The sequence below is a fragment of the Megalops cyprinoides genome, chromosome 1 (assembly GCF_013368585.1).
Source record: "Megalops cyprinoides isolate fMegCyp1 chromosome 1, fMegCyp1.pri, whole genome shotgun sequence".
In the NCBI taxonomy this organism is placed as follows: domain Eukaryota; kingdom Metazoa; phylum Chordata; class Actinopteri; order Elopiformes; family Megalopidae; genus Megalops; species Megalops cyprinoides.
In genome coordinates, this window is record NC_050583.1 from 7,511,479 (window position 1) to 7,533,721 (window position 22,243).

Here is a 22,243-nt window from a genome sequence, read left to right on the forward strand (position 1 = left end):
CTGAACAATTATTATTATTTTTTGCCAAAACAATGCATAGTTTTAATCCAAAGCACCTTTTTTTCCCCCACACTTTTTCTCTAGACTCTTTAGCACCAAACCAGATCCGTAGGGGACTTTCAGGTCAGACCTCACAGGTGCCTGTCTCCCTGGAGTACAAAACATACCCCCTATTCATTCATTCATTCTTTTCTTCATTCATTCATTCATTCATTCTGTCATTTATGCCGTCACTCAGCCATTTACTCCATGCCCAACCGTCTAGCTACACGTGTGATATTGAATACAATGCTGATCCTCTAAAGCTATGCTCGACCAGTTACAAAATATGTAGAATACACTTTTTGAAAAAGAACATTGTACACATATATTTCTTTCATCTTTGATTGTTGTTTCCTCTCTCATACAAAACACATTGCTGTATCTCACCATGGTAATATATACTCCCAGCTTGCGTACAAGTTGACGAGTATTACAAGCTTTTTTTTTTTTACCAAAAATAAAGGATCTCACTTTCATGTCCTCTTCAGTTTGCCTTCTCTTCTTCCTGATATCTTTTTTAGTCTTTACACGTGTCCAGGCTACACTCTGTACAATATATGAGAGTAAAATCAGAATATCAATGACAAGGAGTATTCTCCTGACAGGAGAGGCCAACAGGACAAAATGGCAAAGTGAATCCAACAGCAATCTCGCTGTTTATACATCTCAACCAACACTAAAACCCTTGCTTCATGTCTGGGGACGTACATACAAGCATTCTGAAACATAAATAGTTTATTAGCTGAAATGACTGGGCTAGAGGTCCTGGTGTCCTCCATTGTGTAGCACGTACCGACATACAATCCAATGAGTAACAAACAAGGGTTACAAAAATAAGAGGATGTAGAATGTTTTTGTTTGCAGAAAAAAAATAATAAATCTTGTCATCCAAACAAAATCAAGTTCGTCACATCAAGCGTTCCCACAAGGACAGACCACAGGAGGGGAGAGGGACATTAACATCCGGACGGGTCTCCGATGGCCGCGGGGTCTGACACGTTCAGTGTTCCGTCAGACGCAGAAGCATCTACATCACTAGTCATTCCTTTTTTACCCATAATGCCTCTCTTCTCCCACAATGCCGCACTGCACATTCCTCTTCCTGTGGAGCTCATCTGGTAGCAAGGCAACACTGGCTCTCTCCCCCTCTCCTCAAACAAGGCTTCATATCAAAAGTTCATTCCGTCTGAGTCTCTTGTTTTTCCTTTTTTTTTTCATTTTAGGTTTAACATCATGAAATAACACATTCCGATCACCGATTTCCTGTCCTCCCGTCCTTGGTCCAGCTCAATAACAAAATGAACTGGCATTCAATTGTTTATGTCTTGGAGTGAGGTGTCATTGTGGGCTATGGTAAGAAACCTTCTTTGGCGTTTTTTGTCGTTATATTGTCTTTAATGATGGCTACATATGTAAAAGGCGACGGAGGGGGCAGGTGGCGGGGGCCAGGGGTCGGCAGGGCCGGGGTGTGGTCACTCTCCTCCCCTGTAACACCGTAATCCCTCAGCCTCACCTAATGTCTGCTGAGAGGGAGAGAGGCAAGGATCAAAGACACTCGTTGTCATGGAAACGTGACTGGGAAACACCCAGAAAGAGGGAGAGGGGAAGAGGGGAATGAGGGAGAGAGAGAAAAGACAAACCCACACAGAGGATATGGAGCATTTACCACCAGTTTGCCTTTGTGGTTTAAGCATCACTCACAGCGAAAGTGTGATAAAATACATCAGTGTCACCCGTACTATAATCTAATACTAAACCTTTGCTGCTAAAATGTTTGTAAACATACTGCCATATGCTGTTTTAAACTGTGAGCAAAAATACCTAAACCTAAAAAGTGAAACTGGGGTTGGAAATTTTTTATTCTTGAGTAAGATACAAATATAGCAGCAAGCAGTGGTAAAAATAAAAATTAATGCAAAGGCACATACATATGTGTGAACACATACACACACATACAAACAACACACACAGACATGCACAGCTGAGCCCTGAGGCAATTAGCACATAAAGCCAATGCAATTAGACACATGCGCCATTTTGCAAAATCATGCATGTGAACTGTGCAGGCCACTAAGATGGCATGCCTTTTTTTCCTGCTTCTTTGATTAAGCGATCTGATTGGTGGTTTGCCTGAGGGGCAGGTGCAAGCAGGTGATTTATTGGCAGTCATGATAAAGTCCTACCTGCTGGAATCACAGGTCCCATGGACTTTATTATTTACAGGTTTAACTACGTCGCCAATAAATCCTTGTTGAGCTTTAGCTTTTTGCGTTTCCGTTTTTTACCTGTAGCCCTACTGCGCCCTGTAAATACAAGGAGGAGGAGGGGGGGGGGCAGGAGGAAGCAGAGTGTTTAAAAAACAGAGAGAGGAAAAAAAAGCCCCCCCATAGAAAAGCACTTAAGCCTGAAATTACACATTGGAAACAGTTCTTATCAGTGCAGCCCAAGTTCTTATCTGGACTGAGAGCCTCTCACAGAACTGCCTTTACCTGCTGGAGAGGCAGGTGGCCTTTGGAAACATTGCTCACAAATACACACACACACAAACATACACACACACACACACACACACACACACGCGCGCGCGCACACACACAGAAAGGAATTCATACTCACGAACACACACAGACATGCACACACACACACACACACACACACACACACACACACACACACGCACACACGCGCGCACACACACAGAAAGGAATTCATACTCACGAACACACACAGACATGCACACACACACACACACGCCCACTGACACACTCAAACATGCATGCACACACACAATCACACACACTCTCTCACGCACACACATACACTATCACACACACACACACACCCACACACCCACACACGCACGCACACACACCGCTTACCTGTGTCTGTTTGTAGGTGTCCCGCCTGGAGAAGCTGTGATGTGCATGCACACTCCAAGTGATCCTCCAGCTTCACCAGCACCTCCTTCAACCTGGGTCTCCTCCGCACATACTCCACCTTAGCCACCTGGGGGAGGGGGAAACTGAGTGGTCAGTGGTCAGAGATCCACCTGCAGCAAACTGAGTCCCTCGGCCCACCAGAGAGATGTTCAGCCAATGCCCATCCTCAGACCAGTCCTGCACTCCTACAGCCAATCCTGTGCTTTTAGTCAGCAATTATACAGACCAGCCAATCAATGCCTTCTCCAACTAATCCTGTCCTTAAACCAATCTTATCTTCCAATTCCAAAGGGATTCCCTCACAATAATGCCACTCCGGAGTTTACGCCTATAACCTGATGTAGGCAGTCTCATCACAAAGTAGCTTGTGGTTGGGATGACTGATGCGCGGTCAGATTTTGGCCTTGGTCTTCTTTGGTGACTCGTCAATGTTCGCTGTCACCACGATATAAAAACCACGAACCGCATGTTGACTGTGACTCTTGTGCTAAAGCACAGTCCTGGCATCTGACCTCGGGGTGAACGGGTGATGCAGCTGAAGGCAGTCATGAAATGCTAAGACCAATGAGAATATCCTTCAGCGCCCCATGGACACAGCCTGCAATATTACAGGCTCATCATCAATTCGTAGTTACAGCACAAACAGAGACAGGACATCCCTGGGCAGTCTCTGTAACACTCGACACGAGCGTGTGTCCACACAACCATACATACATACTTGGGTGGTTCACAATTCCACACCATGGCTACCCCTCTCTACCTCCCTCTGTCTCAATTCCATTCAGTTGTCGGCAAGAGAAGCACACAGGTACGTTTCCAGAGCATTTTCTGAAATATCAAATAACCAGAGGAGAAATACATTAAAACAGTACAAAATGTCACTAAAAGAATATATCTACATTAAACTAACTGCGGACCACACATGAAATAGGTCTTTATTTTGTCTTTGTGTTACTTTGTCTTCCTTTTTCTCTGCCGCCGTAACCCCCCCCCCCCCAAATCCACACACACACACACATACAAACACACACATGCACAGACACTCAAATACTTTGGCAATCATTCTAAACTTGATACACACAAACTCTGAACCGCAGCAGACACAGAGAGTCATTACTGTTTATGTTTATTTATTTTTTGATTCCATTTCATATCAGCAAAAAAAAAAATGTTCCTGGTTTCCCAGGACGCACGAAAACACAACATGCCATCTCCTTAAGCTTAAACAGCCCCTGGTTTGATTGCACAAGAGGCCGTCAAGTCTAAACAGAGACGGCAGAGGCAGCAACTATTACAGATATTGTAATAATAATAAGCGATGATTAGTTTGGTTCAGATGAGGTTGAACCACGGAGGAATTCCAGAGGGGAAATTTCCCTCATTCTGAAACCTCACCAGCCTGAAGGATGCAAGAGATCAGGAACAGACTGCGGAGGACACAGGAGAGGGAGAGCGAGAGGGGGAGAGAGGGAGAGCGAGAGGGGGAGAGGGAGAGAGAGAGAGAGAGAGAGGGATAGAAAAGAGGGCGATGGAGAGAAGGACAGGGAGAGTGAGAGGGAGAGAGAGAGAGAGAAGGAAATAGAGAGGGACAGACACAGGTAGAGGGAGAGAAGGAGTGAGCAGTAGAGAGAGAGAGAAGGAGTGAGCAGAGAGGGACAGAAAAGAGGGAGATGGAGAGAAGGAGAGGTAGAGTGGAAGAGAGGGAGAGACAGAGAGAAAGTGGCAGAGAGAGGAGAGTGGGAGGGAGGTACAGAGAGAGGGAAAAAATAAGGAGAGTAGGAGGAAGAGAAGAGGGAGAGGACCCAGCTTCTGGGAATAACATACCTCTAACCCTGAGAGAAAGAGAGAGAGAGAGAACTGAATTCAAACTGGGGAGAGAGAAGGAGAGAGCGAGAAATAACAGGAGGGAGGCAGGGAGAAGAGCAGACAGCACAGGTATGGTGTGAGTGACCACATTCCAGCAGAGTCAGGGTCCTGCTGCTTCACTGGGGCTGTGTGATGAGGAAGGAGGCTTGAGGTCTGAGGTATGTGCATGTGTGTGTGTGCGCGTGTGTGTGTGTGCCTGTATGTGTGTGTGTGTGTGTGTGTGTGTGTGTGTGTGTGTGTGTGTGTGTGTGTGTGTGCGTGTGTGTATGTGTGTGCGTGTGTGTACGTGAGTGCATCTGTGGGGGTGGGGGTGGGGTGTTGGGAAATCAGGGGTCAGGGAAGGGGGAGTGGTCAATCTTTGCGCATTCCTAGGATTGCCCTTTATACTAGCTGGGGTGTGTGTGCTTGTGTGTGTGTGTGTGGGGGGGGGGGGGGGGAGAAGGGGGTGTTATTGCATGGGATTCCTGCCCGTGGTCACTGCCAATACCCCAGCATGCCTCAGCTGGTGACCCAGCGAACACATGAGCGCACCCATTCTGCCCAGCACTGAGAAGATTTACTCCCGATCAGGAAAGCAAAGGGCCCGGGTCCAAATCAAGGCTTTCAAGGTCACTTACAGGTCGTGAACCTGTTTTCCTTTCAGCCCCAGAGGCAAAATTTCCTCTGGGCTGATCTGTAATTTGTGCACCCCAGTCTTAAGAGGTGAGGCTGTGTGCAGGCAGGTGTGTGTACGGCTATGGTGACTTTTAAACAACCTGCGGATGTGATGTTAATAAGGGTGTTTGTCTGACCCTGCCTCTGCTCATCCTTGTCTTTGGATGACAGAATGGCCATTATCTATTAAGTTTACAGTAAGGTAATACTAGAATGGTTTTTACCTCTTGGGTGACAGTAAGCCAGAACCAGAAGAGCCATTACCTATTGGTTGAAGATAAGCCAGTACCAGAAAGGCCATTAGCTATTGGTTGAAAGTAAGCCAATCAGAGTGGCCCTGAGGTCTGCAATGTGTGACACCCACAGAGGGGTGAGTGGAGGGGTGCCACAGCAGGATTAAAGTGACTGAAACACAGGCACAAATAGACCAGTGCTGGGTCCAGGCGGCTGGCCAGCCAAACTGCCCTCAGCACTGTGGGGTTAAAGCCATACCCAGCAGGGGAGCAATGAGAATGCCACTGCTTCTTCCTCTGTGTGAAAGTGTGTGTGTGTGTGTATGCGTGCGCATGTATGTGTATGTGTGCTTGTGTGTGTTTGTGTGTGCGCGTGTATGTGTGTGTCTGCGTGTGTGTTTGTGTGTGCGCGTGTATGTGTATGTGTCCGCGCATGTATGTGTATGTGTACTTGTGTGTGTGTGTTTGTGTGTGCGCATGTATGTGTGTGTGTGTGTGTGTGTGTATGTGTTTGTGTGCGTGTATGTGTGTGTCTGTGTGTGTGTGTTTGTGTGTGTGTGTGTATGTGTGTGTCTGTGTGTGTGTTTGTGTGCGCGCATGTATGTGTGCTTGTGTATGTGTGTGTGTGTATGTGTTTGTGTGTGTGCGTGCACGTGTGTATGTGAGTAAGCATATATCTGCTTTTACATCCATCCCTTACACACTCCAAAATGCCCCCTAATCCTCCTGTAACCCCCTATTCCCCAGCTCAACCAACCAGCAGCTCCAGCTGCTCCGAATCCTTCTGCCACCCCCCCCAGGGATTGCGCAGGCCGGTCACAATGACACAGCCGCATTTAAAACCACAGGAATGCTTTGTCGCTCAGGGGTCAGCGTGGGGTCAGTGAGAAGCATTTCCCCTCTGCGGCTCCTTGCAGCCCGTGACGTGTCCAGATGGCTGTCTGTCCAGAGCTGCATCTCAGTCTGAATCACTGAGGGAGCAGACTCAACCCTCCTTCAGTTAAGCACGCACTATCCATCCCACCTGAAAGCAGGAGAGTGCGGTGTGTCTAGGGGGTCGTGTCTACAGGTGACTTGAAGAGAATAACAGTATATAACTCTTCAGTAGAGGAGCTTACTAATGCTTTAAAGGAAGAGTGGAGTATGAGAGGGAGGAACTACTGAGGGGGGACTTTCTTTCTATCTCTCACGAGGAGCACACGTGACAGATAGAAAGAAAGGGCAGAAAAACATCCAAAAGTGTCATGGTGTCCTCCCCATACCCACTCCTTCTTCAAGCAGGGTGGAATTTCAGACTAGGCCTGATTTAGGTTCATAAAAGTGTCACAGTGCATTTATCAGATATCCGATATCAAAGCACCCTCTGAAAAGGAGTCTCTCCCCAATCCCCTCTCCTCTCCCATCAGACAGACAGGAACAGACCCTGCAGTTTAGGAAAGGCTGCCTGCCTTATCTGAGGCGTGATGCCAACCGACTCGAACAGAGGGCACCTTTCAACAGAACTTTCTGGAAACTCAAAAAAAAAAAAAAAGAAAGAAAAGAGATAATGCGAAATGGCGGAAAGAGAAGGAAAAACAGAGGCAGACAATAGACGGGTGAAGTTTACAGACCCTTCAGCAGGTGAAAGGGAAGAAGATCCTGGGGGGCAAGAATGTTTCTGCGTTGCCAGCAGCCATTACAGCGCTTACTGAAACCCCAGGGGCTTCTGCCACTGAGCGTGGGCAATAATCACCGGGCGGTGTGGCCGCAGGTGAAAGAATGAGAGCTACCGATGCAAGGGAAAAGTGACGTGAAATATGGAAAGAGAGTGAAGGGTAATAATAATGCAGTCTGGCTGCGAATGTGAAGAGTTCGGACAATTCCAGGATTTCCAGTACACCAAAAGTGACACAACATCTTCAACTGGAAACGGGTTGATGGGGGGGGGGAGGGCAACCCCTGTCCTGAAGCGCCTCCTGGCTCATGGTTTTAGTTCCACCCCGGCGCTTGTTTCTGTGGTTGGATCGATTGTCACGGTCAGCTGATGGATGTGACCGTGCGCGTGAGAAAGGGGTCATGGTGTTCCCTGCTGCAGAACACAGGGACGTATGGGGACATGCTCTCATCACGTGGGTGATATACTATAACATCCCCTCTCTCACCCCCTGCCCAAGACCCAACGACCCCGAAAGCTCCACTGCTCTGCCACAAGCCCCCCAACCCCTGCCTCCCAGCAGCCTCATCCCTCTGTCGCTGCCTTTGACTCCAACCTCCATCCTCAGAGGCCCTCATTAGCCACCCTGCCTCTTACTGCACCCTCCGTCAGAGGCTCCACCGCCAACGCTACTTCTTACTGCATCCTCTGTTAGAGGCCTTATCTCCATTAGCAACACTGTCTTTTACCCCAGCTTCCATCAGAGGCCTTGCCTCCATCAGCAACACTGCCTATTGCTGCATCCTGCATTAGAACCCCAGCCTTTTACCAGCAGCACTGAGCCTTACCCTATCTCTCATTAGAGGGCCTGCCTCCATCACCAAAGCTACCTCTCCCCCCTTACGACACTACCTCTTACCACATCCCCTCTCACTGCACACAACCCATCAAATCTCCTTTTATATACCGCTCTTAACGTCAGAATTGCCTCTATCTGGGACCTGAAGACAGCAGAGAGAGAGCCTGTGTTCCCCTGTCTTCCTCAGCCTCCACACAAGCCCTTCAGGGCTGCGTTATTTAGAGAGAGGGACAGGACTGACGGGACGGTGGCAAACAGAGGAGCTGAAGCTTTAACTGCGTCTGTCTTTGCAGGTCTTCATCCCTGTCTCAATGTGTCATTGTGCGTTTATCTTTCTGTCTCTCCGTCACTCTCCCTCTCTCTCTCTCGGGGTAGGGCTGATTCGGGGCTTTGGATCTCAGGCTGGACTCCCTTGTGTGGGGCGCTGCTGTTGTACCCTCAGACAATGTATTTAAAACCCAAATTGCCCGAGTAAAATATGCTCTGAATAAGAGTGTCTGCTAAGCAACTGTAATTTGATCTCTGCCTCTTTCTCAAAGCAATTTCATGTAATCGTCCATTTCTGTGGACCCATTCTCCAGATGCCGGGTGTGTTGTGTCTCAGGTAGGTCCCTCTGAGAGCTATTAGATCAATTCCTCTGCTTTGAGGTCCACGCCTCCCCATCGGATCCCTCTGAGAGCCGCTTATCGACATAATTAACTTAAGTGCATCTTAGCTCCAGCGGGTCTGCTGCCATACTTTCTAATAAATGTGTTTATCTCTGTCTGTGTGTGCATGTATCAGTGTGTGGATGAGTGTGTACGTGTGTGTGTGTGTGTGTTTGTGTGTGTGTGTGTAAGAGTGTGTTTACAAGAGTGAGCATGAGTGTGGACATGCCTGGTCATGAGTCTATGTATGAGTGTGTATATGTGTGCATAGATGTGTGTAAGAGTGCGTATGTTTCAGTGTATGAGTGTGCCTGAATCAGTGTATATATGTATGTATCCCTGTGTATGTGTGTGTATGTGTCCATATGTGTGTGTATGTACGGATGCATCCATGGTTACTTGTGTGTATGCGTGTATGTATCTGTGTGTATGTGTGTGTATGCATGGATGTATGTGTGTATGTGTGAATGCATTCGTGTGTATACGTGTATGTATGTGTGCATGTGTGCACGTGTGTACATGCGTGTGCGTGTGTGTGTGTGTGTGTGTGTATGACTCTGAGTGTGTGTGTGTGTGTGTATATGACTCTGAGCGTGTGTGTATATGACTCTGAGCGTGTGTGTGACTCTGAGCGTGCGTGTGTGACTCTGAGCGTGCGTGTGTGTGTGTGACTCTGAGCGTGCATGTGTATATGACTCTGAGCGTGTGTGTGACTCTGAGCGTGCGTGTGTATATGACTCTGAGTGAGCGTGCGTGTGTGACTCTGTGTGTGTGTACGTGTGTGTGACTCTGAGCGTGTGTGTGACTCTGAGTGTGCGTGTGTATGACTCTGAGTGTGCATGTGTGTGTGTGACTCTGAGCGCGCGTGCGTGTGTGTGACTCTGTGCGCGCGTGCGTGCGTGTGACTCTGTGCGTGCGTGTGTGTGACTCTGTGTGTGTGACTCTGTGTGTGTGTGACTCTGTGCGTGTGTGTGACTCTGTGCGCGCGCTGCCCCTACCTTGACGGTGCGGTGCTGCCGGCGGGACGGGTGGCAGCGCATGTTGCTGGTGTTGCAGCAGCCCGTGCAGCGCTTCACCTCCACGCACGGCGGCCATATCAGGAAGTTGGCGGAGGTGGGGTCCACCTGGCTGCGCGGGATCTCGTAGATCACCGTCCGCGTCTTGCAGACCGCTGGCACCGCCTCCTCTGAAAGGTCAAAGGTCAGAGTCACACCCTCACGTCATCAAAGTGCGCCTACCTCTCAATGAGCGATCAAGTCACATGATATCACTGATCCAAACGATCGCTTAAAATACGCATTTACAGTAGAACAAAAACCCTTGAATGCTTTGAAACGTAAGCTAATACAATCATAGGCTTTACATACCGATTGTATACTCCTATACATACCACCATATACTGATAGATGGTCATTAAAACAGCGCTTCTTATCAACATGTGTCTCATGTGCGGTCTTGAATGTTTTGTGTGAGCCGCAGCTATGTAGCTTGCAATGAAGCTGCAGTAAAGATAATACAATTCTCTCTTCCCAATATAATTCCCTTCAACCCTGACCATTTCTACTATGTCATCACGTTATCATTGACCTCCATTGACCTCAGGCTCAAACGGGCCATACCTCACTATTGGTTGGACCACGAGCGTGCAAACTGCACACACACACACACACACACGCGCACACACACACACACGCACACGCATGCACACAGGTGAGCCCGGTGCTGACACACACGCAGGAGGGAGCGTGTACTCTAGGAACTCGGCCCGCACGGTCCTTCAGCAGGTAATCCAGCGGAGAGTCCAGACGAGCTCCGACTTGCACCGTGAATGTCTGGAATTCTCCCACTCACGGACGGCTTTCTCTGCTGACATGTGAGTCTAAATCTGCACATCGCAGCCAAAGAAACGCTTAACTCTTCTCCAAGGCCTGTCACCCTTCCCTTTGCCTGAATGCACACTGTCTGCATTACATTATTGGCATTTAGCAGATACTCTTATCCAGAGCGACTTACACAGGTTACAGTTTTTCCACTTAATCTATTTATACAGCTGGATATTTACTGAAGCAGTTCTGGGTTAAGTACCTTACCCAAGGGAACAGTAGCAGTGCCCCAGCAGGGAATCAAACCAGCAACCAAGGTTACTAGCCCTGTCCCTGCTTACAAGCTATCCCAAATAATTATTTTACCCATCCACAATTACTGTAGGTGTATAACTTAATGTAGTGAATGTACCTTGCCCTACAGTATAACAGCAGTGCCCCACAGGGAACATCCCAGGCTACGGATGTTCCCCTGCCTGTGACAGGAAGCTAGCTGAGCTAATGCATTTTAATGCACTTTCCTGGTTCATCAGCTGAACTTATCCAGGGTGACATAATAAGCACAGATGCACCCCATACGCATCCTATCACCCTTTCATCACAGATGGGATTTCTTTCTAAAGCAACTGAGATTAACTACCTGGTGGGTTGAAGGTAATTACAGCCAGCGTCTAGATTTCAAAGCTGCAGCCTCCAATCCAGAGCCCTGCGCTCTAACCACTGCACCGCACAATGCCCACAGAGCGCGTTTCAAGTGCGCTGGCACACTTTCAGAGGGAGGCTAAGACTGTTCTTTTCCTCTGCCAGTCCCTGTTCTCTTTTCTGAACTATCTCCTTGGGAAAACACAGACAGCCCGGAGGGGACAGGGGTACGTTTACAGGAGGGCAAAGAGGGAAATAAAAGAGGGAACCAGCGAATAAAGGAGTGAAACGCATCCAGCAGACACAGAGGAGGGCTTACCGACGCTTCTCTTGCGCCTGGAGTGGATCTGAGAGCTCTTCAGGTTGGAGTAGCCGTGTGAATACTCCTTATGGTACTTCTGTTTGGTCTCCTGAATGACCTCATTCTCTGCGCCAGTCAAAACACAAGCCATCCGTCATGTTACTTCACAGCACAAAGCGAGAGAAAGCAACGGAGAGAGAGAGAGAGCACGCCCAAAGATATCAGACATGGACACAATGAACCAAAGATTAAGAAACAATGGTCCCTGGATTGATAAGGCGGTGCCAGCTATCAGCCGAGCAAATTCCAGTGACGGTTTGTTGTAACAGAGCACCGATTCTAAAATGAATGATATAATGACCAGAGTGATGACAGTGAGTTCATTTTTATTTTTGAACTTCCAGAGGAAATCCTCAACATTTTGACCTCCTACCCCTCCATACCACAGTTCCCAGCCTACTTCCAACCCGCATACCTCTGTATATTGAACAGTCACCGTAACAGCCAAGGTTTCTGTGCTAACCAAGGCTGTTTTGTGATCACAAACTCAGTGTAAACTCCTCTGCCCCTCTGCAGAGAAAGTGCTCGTGTCTTTCTGTGTCAGACCGTCAGATATCAGACAATGACCTGGGCATTGTATTGGGCTTGAGAGTAACTAGAGTGCTTATCTTGTAATTCTACAGGACCCCATCCATCCATCTAAGCCATTCATTAAACATCCATTAGATATGTACATAAAAATGCACTCAAGTTTATTTATTTTTTTGTTAAATAAACTTAACTTTAAATTTAACTTTTGTTAAATAATGTTCATGTAGAACCCACCCTGTAATAAAGGCATTTTAGCTCTTTTCTTTTTCACCTTAGTTAATTGCATTGGTTCTTGTGTTTTTTTTTTCATTGTCAAAAACTCTCTCCCAAAGAGCACCTTCTATTTTGATGACTATAGCTGGTTATATATGGTTTCCAGAAAGCTCTCCTCTCAATTTTGGTTTAATTTAAATATGTAACTGTGTGTGAACAGACAGGTGACTAAAGGACTCACAAACACTGATACACAAGCAAACACATCCATGCACGCACAAACGCACACACACACACACACACACACACACACACACACACACACACACACACACACACACACGTGCGCACAGACACACACACGCACGCACACACGCACACACGCACGCACGCACGCACACACGCACACACGCACGCACGCACACACACACATACACACACAGACACGCATACACACACACGCACGCACGCACACACACACGCACACACATACACACACGCGCACGCACACACACACGCACACACATACACACACGCGCACACACACACACACACACACGCACGCACACACACACATACACGCATGCACGCACGCACGCACGCACACACACATACACACACAGACGCACACACACACACACATACACGCATGCACGCACACGCACGCATGCATGCACACACGCACACACTCACACACAGACACACACACACGCACGCACGCATGCACACACACACACACGCACGCACGCACGCACACACACACACACACTTCCAGGCAGAGATGTAGCAAACGAGGAAACAGCCCTGTCCTTTTTACCAGCATGGGTCATGGACAGAGAGTTCTGTTTTGTCTCTCAATAGGCCTCCTCTCACTGCAGCGACCCCTCCCCACCCCCTTCTGAAGGACCTCTTCTTCTCCCTTTTTTTGTATTGACAAATGGACCTTTTTTGTTTTCTGCGGGGAAAATAAACAGCAGAGTAGCCCACAGCAAGAGGGGCAGGAAAAGAGGGGAGAGAATGAGAGAGAAGGAGAGAGAAAGAGACAGAAAGAGAGAGAGAAAGAGAGAGAGAGGGAGAGAGAGGGAGGGAGGGAGAGAGAAAAACAAGTATTGTGATCCAGGTCCCTGCCTGGCACTGGAGGAAAAAAATGGCATCCCCTCTGCAAAGAGAGCCTGTCTGGCAGGAAATCACTTTTTAATGTTTCACACAATTACTCCTCCACCCAACTGACTGCCTGGGGTGAGTGGGGGGGGGGTTCACTCTCTCTTCCCCCACCCTCCCTGTCTCTGTCTCTACATACAACATGAGCACGCTTCCACAGTGCTGCCTAGGGAGCACTGGCACCTGACTTAATGGAGCTAATGGAGACCAGCGGAGAAGCAGAGAACTCACTTGAACCTGATAATTACCTGTCTTCCGAGATAGCTACCACCTGCTACTTGTACTATTACTTGCTGCTTATGTAGTTGTAGTATAGCTGTACGTTATGGATATTGTGATTTAGCGACATTGAGGTACATGGTAATGTGTGTACTTAATGACTCCCTATAGTCTTCTGGGCTTTCCAGTTTCAGATTGCTAACAGTAAACTTGTGGTAATACTTGAATGGTGTTGGGGAATGCAGTCACAGGTTGGGAAGTGTTGTTCCTCTGGTTGTTCATTTAACTTGGATGGATTTCTGGATACATTTCTGTTCTCCTGTGCTGGAATTTCCTCTGGATAAAGAGCATCTGCTAAATGAATCTAATGTAATGATAATGACCCTAAACCTGTTCTCAACCACCCAATGAACACAAGTGCATTTTTGAAAAAAAAAAACAAAAAGAAAAAAAAAGGTTAATCGAGTTCTGCTCGGTGCGTTTAATGCTGAGAAGCCTGTGTCTCTCTTTTGTTGAAACTGAAATCGTACTTATTGTGACCATTCGCGAAGGGGTGTGGCCAAAAACGACATCAGATGTTTTCCACCACTCCTCTTTCAGGGCGATAAACTGTTAGCAGCCAGTGCAACTGTTAGCTAGCCAGCTAAAAAAAAATAGCGGGGTCACTTGTTTGGAGCTAGCTAACCAGGTGGGAAAACGGTCCAGTTTCAGTGATTTTAACACCCTTTTAATCCTTACATTCCGTTTTTCAAGGCCACGTCTTCCACCTTCACTTCCAGAAACACTCAGACTTTTGCCAAATGGAGTGCAATTATGCCCCGCCAACATAGAGTAGTAGGTAGTGAAGTCCACCTAGAGTGACTTGCTTTCAAGCAAACATCACCTACAGCTGGCTGTAAGTGGACACAGCCTTTTTAGCATGGCCATGCTTAAGTGTAAATGGACCGGTGTGAGTGGAAATGGGAGATCATATTTTCAACACAGAGAGGCCGTGCAATTACAAGTCATTGCCAAGGAGACCTGTCCATTTATGGTATTTAAGGCTCTTATCTTACTAAACTGAGAGGTTTGTATCATAAATGTGTGATGTTTTTTCGCTCTGGTTTCATGCTAGTCATGAAAAATGCTTTCTTTTATTTTCCTACCTGAAGTGATTATGATTATGTCATTTTTCTACCCAAAACATTTTTTCGCAGCACCAGATTGAACTACATACAAGCATAGGCCATATGCCCTGGCATCTTTGCATCAGCCTGTCTTTCCTTGCCTGCCTACGGCAGTCGGCTCTAAGTGCACGTGCTGCCAGTGTGTACGACCGGCTGCCTCTTACTGCTCGGATCAGGATCGTTCCGGGGCCTACGCTCCTCAATATCATTGTGCGAAACACTCACTGCATGACAAGGGACGCGCAGCCGCCAATCTCCCAGATGTCCTCACCTGCCACGCCCCACGACCGCGTTTGCCAGGGCTCAACCGCTTCATCTCTTTCAAGAGCCTGTCACTCTCCCCAGGTACTGGACTCCTTCCCAGACCTTCTCGCAAAATCACATGATCACTCTTTCCCCTCCTGCTGACAGCTTCACTCAAGACAAGGACCAATCCTTGAAGAACATCTCCAGGCACGTTGGACAAATTGTATCAGACATCTTTGCCAGACCACGCTCTTGTCCCTTTGTGTCTCCATTGACAAAACGCACACAGAGACACGACAGAAGTGGCTCTACACAGTGACATCACATACAGTCAGGAGGCGCGGTGGCCAAGTGGTAAGGTGTCGGTCTCGTAAACCGAAGATCACGGGTTCGAACCCCGTCCGTGCCTCAACGATGCCCTTGGGAACGGGGTGGTCTTTAATATTAATGTTCTGTCCTTTGCCTTCTTCTGCTGTTGGCTACAGGCATTGTCTGTAGAATATTGCTGTTATTAATACACTCACATACCATCCATATTTGGGTGGCAGTGTGGTGTTAGTAGCATAACCCAGAGTTTGCCAGTTTCTATTCCCAGCCGGCGCACTGCACTGTTTATATGAATAGCATGTAAAATGTAAGGCATGTGACCTTGTTATACCAGTGAATGCAAAATGAACACACATCCCTTCTTTACATTACATGTACATTTACACTACATTACAGCCACCTTATTTGGTTGTTAAACATAAACGCACACACACAAGGAATACCCGCACAGTGACGGGTGTAGCAATCAACTCGTCCCTCCATCTTGTCACGGACAGGGGCCCCCGTCATCCGCAGACGACTCGGAGACGGAGCCAGACGGAGCTTGCCTGGGAAGCTGCTGACAAGGGAAGACACGGTGCTGACGTGACCGTTCAGTGCCGCCCTCAACAAAAGCTCCGCAAATACACTCGGCGGCGTCAAAAGTTCTTAACGGCCCGTGCTGGCAGTCTGGGGTCGTCAGACAGATTTATGTGGCGGTAATAATAAGCCGGGGGGTACTATTACCCCCGGAAAAACATTCCACCGTTTTAAAAGAGTGCCGTTCTAATTCAATTATATACACCTCTTCTCATGTCTGGCCTGCCACTTCAATGGGAAGGAAAAAGGGCTCCTTTTTGAAACTCATTTGCTGTGCATCGCGGTCACAAAGCAAAACTCCCTTCATCTGCCACGAAGGAATCCGAGCATGAATAATACATAACAACATACCGGCCATTCAGCCCAGCTCCAGAAATAATAGCTAGCATGACAACAGCATAATGAAGTTAGCCACTTGACCTCCTAAGCGCCAGCTATTAGTTAGGGCAATTTGCATCTCAATGACACTAGTATATGGTATGGCATTCCTTCTCCCAGAGTGGCTGACAATATTTTTAAATGTCTTATTATTATCAGGATCATGGTTATTATGATTATAAAGAATACCAGTTCTTTTTCTTCTTATAATTCTTCTTATTATTATTACCCTAAACATGTGGCCTTCACCATCACGCTATACTCTGGTAAAACCTATGCTGATCTACGGTCTATGTAAATAAAGCCTCTTATGTACGCGCAGTTTATACTGCACCGTGAAACACGATCTGTTTTATGAGACGAAGAAAGACTAGGCCTTCTGTTTGATGGCCATACCTATGCCCTCCTTTGCGTAAATCTTTCCTTGAGAGGGAGAGAGAGAGAGAGAGGGAGAGAGACAGACAGAGAGAGAGAGAGAATGAACCTGAGGCTGAGGGTCCAACACCACGTGTTGCATTCTCAATTTACGGCAAGACTATTTCACCCAGACGCAATAAAGCGAGATTAAGACGATGACAACTGCTGAAGGAATCCGGGCAAATAAATACCTTAGTGAAAGTCCCGGTACAACTGGCTACTTCTCTCAGTGACTCACCCTATCTCGTTTTTCTTATCAATGCCAGTCAGGCAATGCGGCTTGGCAGAGCTGTAAGTCAGGGATGTCTGTATAGAGCGACCTTCGAGCGTGTTATGTACGATGCTTGTTTGTTTTCGATGTGCGTTTATTTTGTTTGGTTGGTTAACGCAGTCACAGCTGCGCAATTTCTCATCTGCCGAAATCCCGCCGAAATCTGACATCTGTCACCGACGGTCACACTGGCCCGCGGAGCGGCGGGACACGATCAGTCATTTCTTAGCAGCAGGTGATACATAATGTAGATGCATAATATTTACAGACTGGGGGTGCGTGCAGCGTAAGGTTTTCGCAATGCTGGCAACAGAAAAAAATAGAAAAAAATCTATTGAGAAACGCCGGCGAGGTATTTAAATGTGCTCTTATAATTTCGTCACTGTAACCCCCTGTCAAACTCTATGCCAAACGCTTGGAAATAGCCTACCTTTGTGCTTCTGCTGGACTCTAGCTTCTATTGCTTTGGTATTTGCCCTTTCCGCATGCTATCTCCTCTGTCTGACCTTGCTGAGTTATGACATCGCTCTCACGTAGTCATAAAAACGGAGGGACACCCGTTTGTAAGAAAACACAAGGGGTTGGTTTTGATCAAAGTTCAGAACAAGAGAGCAAGTTAAGAGGAGGAATTTACCTACGGAGTCTATCTCCAGGAGCCGCTGGAGGTCGCTGATGCTGTGGATTTCGCTGTTAGACAGCCTTTCGATCAATTCCTGGGGTATCGGGACTTCCTTAGGGAAGGAAAAAAGGGAAAACCAGAAACAATGTTTAGGACCACTTGAATACGATTATTGTTGCCTGTTGAAAATCGCTTGCGATGCTTTTCATTTTTCCACTTTAAGCGATTTGATCAGCTGAAGAGTCGCACTCATGCCCCACGAATTTGGCTGTGCAATGGACCGCCACAGTGACACTTGTTGCCGAGTCCAGCGATAGTAGGTGTGTAATTACAAGGTTTTCTAAGAGCATTAAGCAGGCAACACAAACAGAAAAACGCTAGCTATCTGTACGCGTTCTGAAGAATGGACAATTCGTTGAAATCCCCTAGAGCCCAACTTTGATAAATAAGAAAAAAAAATGTTTAGTAGAGAAACCTCAAACTAGCATATTCTATGTGGCATATTCTACAAGTTCGCATACGTGATACATTGCACCATGAGTAAATTCAATTTCATTGCTGTGCGTAATGCACAAGCGTGGGTTAAAATAAACTGCGTTTCATCAGCAGCAGCTGGTATTGAAATACAGAGGTCCTGCACGTGTCCGAAGGCTGTCAGGTTTTGCGCTTTTGCAATTGTACAGATCAGGTAACAGCGGTGTTGTAAGAGCTTGACGTTGTGCGAACGACGATAGTGGTGCACTATGACAATCTCCACAGAACAGAACGAGCGATAGCTACGAATGAACCTTGCGCAACATAGCGTGCGAAACGTTGTGTTCATTGTGCAAAGCATAGACCCACTACGGTGCTACGGTATTTTAATGCTGTGTCTGGAAGGTTATGTTCTCACAGTAACTTCGTGTTCTGTGCTTGAATGGTTGCATTTTTTTCTTTTCTTTCTGTGGAACTCAGTAACAGTAGGCTACATATGACACATCGTACCCACACACGCACACACACAATGGAGCACTCCATTAAGCCTCATATTTACTGCGTATCCACCTTGCGAAATGCCGTTTACTGTTTTACCTCGGCAGTGGCAATCGGCAGCAGCAAGGTGCAGAGGAGGAAGTAGAACGGCGCGGTTGTCATCTCCTTTAAATTTCAAGTTGCACAAAACCAAGCTGTTATTCTGTAGGAGCGGCAAAGTTGCTCCTGGCCGCTGGGAATTCAGTACCATCCCTCTGAGAGGATACCCCGTGCTGCAGGTTCAGTGCTCGTCATCCACGCTGTAGGTTGTACTGCAGGGAGTTTGGCGGTGGTTCATTCGGTCTTCTACCCGCATTGAATTCACATTTGGCTGTATACCTTCCTTCTGCTCCTACTCTTGTTACTTTGATAATATTTAAACTGGCGACAGACCAACATTTTTTTTTTCAAATCTGCATAACTGTGTTGGAAATACCCAATGAAAAAGACACACACCTTACCGGGAATAGATAATTATGTCATTTTAAAAATTGCACTATCATTGATAATTTACCGCTATTCTAAATATACGCAGTGTGTAAATAGGAATGGACATTCAATTTGGCAGCTGTTCTCAGTATAAAAGAAATTAAGACCGCTTCGTGGATTTGAATATATATGCCGAAACTTGGATAATTTATTCGGTCAAGGTGATAATGGGATCCGTGCGACAACAGTAGCACAAAATCCCGTCTTGATATAATCAAATAATCCAACTTTGGCGTCCAGTAAAGGTGAAGAAATAATAGGTTCTTTTTGTCTATCCCAGTGCTTGAAAATAGCCCGATTCGGGTAGATCCAGCGAGGTCCCGGGACTCTGTACTGAGTGGAGTCGCGGCGTGCCTGCGCTGCGCGATATACTCGAGCCGCGTTCCAGAGGCGCCTCCCCTCGCGCGCTGTAATCTCGCATCGGTTCAGCGGAGACCTCGCGCTGACAGAGCGCGCAACTTCGGCAGCTCCGTTCGTCAAGCGTGGGACAGTTGCACTAGTTGTATACAGGCTTTAAAAAAACAGTTTTATGCTTGTTAGTATACAAGTAAACATGCGTGCATATATGTCAGACTGTGGAATTTTAATGCGAAGAATTAGTATTAGTATTGTGGTTAGTTCCTTAACTATTATGGTAATTATTGATACTATCATAATTATCAGTATTGATTAACATTAATATGTGTAGGTCTCGATTTATGCCTATATTTGACTTGGAAATCATGTGTGCCTGTCAGGTTTTTGAACATCCAGAAACTAAATTGTGCTTCTTTTCACTGAATAGCTTCCTATGAATTCCAATTTCATCCAGCTGTCAGGTATGTCTAAATATGACAAATGTTACCTAATCTGGAAATTATATTTTGACCAGTTTTCATCAGAAGGAATGTGATCTATGTGAATTTGTCTATTAGTGAGCAATCAAAAACTGCTCTTTCACAGGTTTCACTAAAAAATAAAAATAAAAAATAAATTAAATAAAATGACAGCAAAATCTACATTTTCAAAGCAGTGATTGTCTATGGACCAAGCCATTCCTAAGAAGCCATGATCAAAATCATTTAATGCAGCCAACTGCAAGATTTTATCCCACACATGCCTCAGATAAAACTCCTCTGTCTTCAGTAAAAAGGAAGACTTTCGGTTTATATCTGAGAGAAAAAAAACAATCAGTGAATGGAATTAAATATTGGACTGCATCCCAATACAGGTGAGTGAGGAGTGATGTGGTTATCAGTATAAAATGATTAGCATTTTCGCCCTTGTCAGTTGCCACTTCATAATCAGATAAGTATCGAGATTTTTTGGATTAGTTTGAGTGTTGGACCCTAGCCAGCTTTGACTGTCACGTTTCCTGTCCATGAAAGGCACCATAATCACTTGGCCTGATAAAACCAGTGGTTGGTTGATTATGTCATTCAAGCAGTAAAAGTCAATACCATCTGTGGTGAATGTGGTTAAAAATGGGGAGTTTTTCAGTTCCACTGTGGTTTAAAGGAACTCTTGTGAAATTCACAGAGAGAGGTCCCACGCGAACACATCCTCTGGGGTGTCAGATGAAAGGAACTCCACGATCTGATCAATGTGAAACATGAACCAACCATGAACACTCAGTTAGAGGGAGCAATTGAGGACAAGTGGGATTTCCTCTCTCTCGTTTGGGTCGCCCTTGACCACGCCCTGTGCTCTGGCCTTTTGAGCATCGGTGATACGGAGCAGAGGAGATGCTGGGATAGGTGGTGGAGGTGAAGGCAGAGTGCGTTCACACTCTCCCCATCTCACTCTCGAACCAGTGCTTTTTACATTATAATACATTACTGGCAGTTAGCAGACGCTCTCACCCAGAGCGACTTACATCAGTTACGATGTTATCCATTTGTACAGCTGGATATTTACTGAGTTAATTTGGTGGTTAAGTACCTTGTCCAAGGGTACAACAGCACTGCCCCAGTGGGGAATCAAGCCAGCATGACCTTTCAGTTACAAGTCCTGCTCCTTAACCACTATGCTACACTGCCACCCATGGGCTTATGGGCTCCCAGGGAAAGAGTGAAGGACCCGTCTGCTCTCCCAGGTCCATGCCCCCCCCCCCCCCCCCAACCCTGCCAACACTACGGCTGGGTGAAATTATCAGCCGTCAGCCAAGGGCCAGCTCTCATCCACAGTGGTACTGTTACACTCGTAGCCCAGGGCCTGACTCCCGCTTTGCAGGCAGTCTCATACCAAGCACAGGGGGCAGGGCTACCCCTCGCTTTGCCTTGGCAGATTAAAGTAAAGAATAACATTTAAAAACATCACCCAATATGTCAACTTTTATTTTTATATCAGTTGTCCTGTGTAAAGGTGAGAGTAAGTGGGGAGAGGATGACACGCCTCTCACACCTAATCTTTACGTTAAAAAAGAAAACAAAAACTTTGCAGTCAGTTGTGTCTTATGGTCAGGCCCCATTGCTGCCATGTGACTGACTCCCTTCTGCGTGGACACCCAGCTTGGCAGGGAAATTTCTGTTGGCCACTTGGTGATTTCCACCCTACCAGGGTAGGAGCCGTTCAGAAGCCTTGCAGACCGGCCCGTGAGGTCGCCCTGCGACCGCGTGCCCCACGCCATTCTGGTACGGAAATACAATGTGACACCTGGGGCTGGCGTACAGGAATTGCTGTTGGGCAGGATTTGGTCTGGGGGGGGCATGATGAGGGAGGTGACAGTAGATTGACTGAGAAGGGGGTGGGTGGGTGTGGGGGAGTGTGGAGTGTGGAATGATTCAGCACAGCCAATGCCAGTGTTGGGGTGTAAGACACTGTGGAAAAGGGGGGAGACGGGGGCATAATAAGTCAGAGTCCTGGGATTTCAGACTTTCGCTGTCTCTCTCTCCCTGTCTCTCTATCTCTTTATCCAGATCTCTCTGTCTCTCTTTC

General features: G+C 47.0%; 1 protein-coding gene and 1 non-coding gene across 8 annotated transcripts; one reads left to right on the top strand and one right to left on the bottom strand.

The window, feature by feature from the left end:
- Positions 1 to 206: 206 nt before the first annotated feature.
- On the bottom strand, positions 207 to 19,648 carry LOC118791124 (platelet-derived growth factor subunit A-like). Of its 7 annotated transcripts, none has more exons than XM_036548416.1 (7): positions 18,899 to 19,648; positions 17,843 to 17,935; positions 11,659 to 11,766; positions 9,873 to 10,060; positions 2,922 to 3,048; positions 2,328 to 2,345; positions 207 to 1,565 (listed from the first exon to the last, which is right to left on the bottom strand). In XM_036548416.1, the coding sequence occupies exons 1-7, from the start codon at positions 19,047 to 19,049 to the stop codon at positions 1,552 to 1,554; spliced, it is 699 nt and encodes a 232-aa protein (XP_036404309.1). In that variant the 5' UTR covers positions 19,050 to 19,648; the 3' UTR covers positions 207 to 1,551. The 7 variants fall into 7 exon arrangements, with proteins under 7 accessions (XP_036404309.1, XP_036404294.1, XP_036404301.1 ...); XM_036548401.1 differs by having other exon boundaries at positions 207 to 1,562; positions 2,226 to 2,345; XM_036548408.1 differs by having other exon boundaries at positions 2,226 to 2,345.
- trnat-cgu lies at positions 15,574 to 15,645 on the top strand. The gene has a single exon. It is a non-coding gene; the product is annotated as a tRNA-Thr (tRNA).
- Positions 19,649 to 22,243: the final 2,595 nt, after the last annotated feature.

What these genes read in the sequence shown, in the direction of transcription:
- LOC118791124 (XM_036548401.1), bottom strand. Translation starts at nt 19,049, where the DNA reads ATGGTACTGAATTCCCAGCGGCCAGGAGCAACTTTGCCGCTCCTACAG. An exon ending in TGCCGATTGCCACTGCCGAG is followed by an intron (nt 17,936 to 18,898) that starts GTAAAACAGTAA and finishes TCCCTAAGGAAG; the next exon opens with TCCCGATACCCCAGGAATTG. An exon ending in GGCAGCACCGCACCGTCAAG is followed by an intron (nt 3,049 to 9,872) that starts GTAGGGGCAGCG and finishes CCCCTCCCCCAG; the next exon opens with GTGGCTAAGGTGGAGTATGT.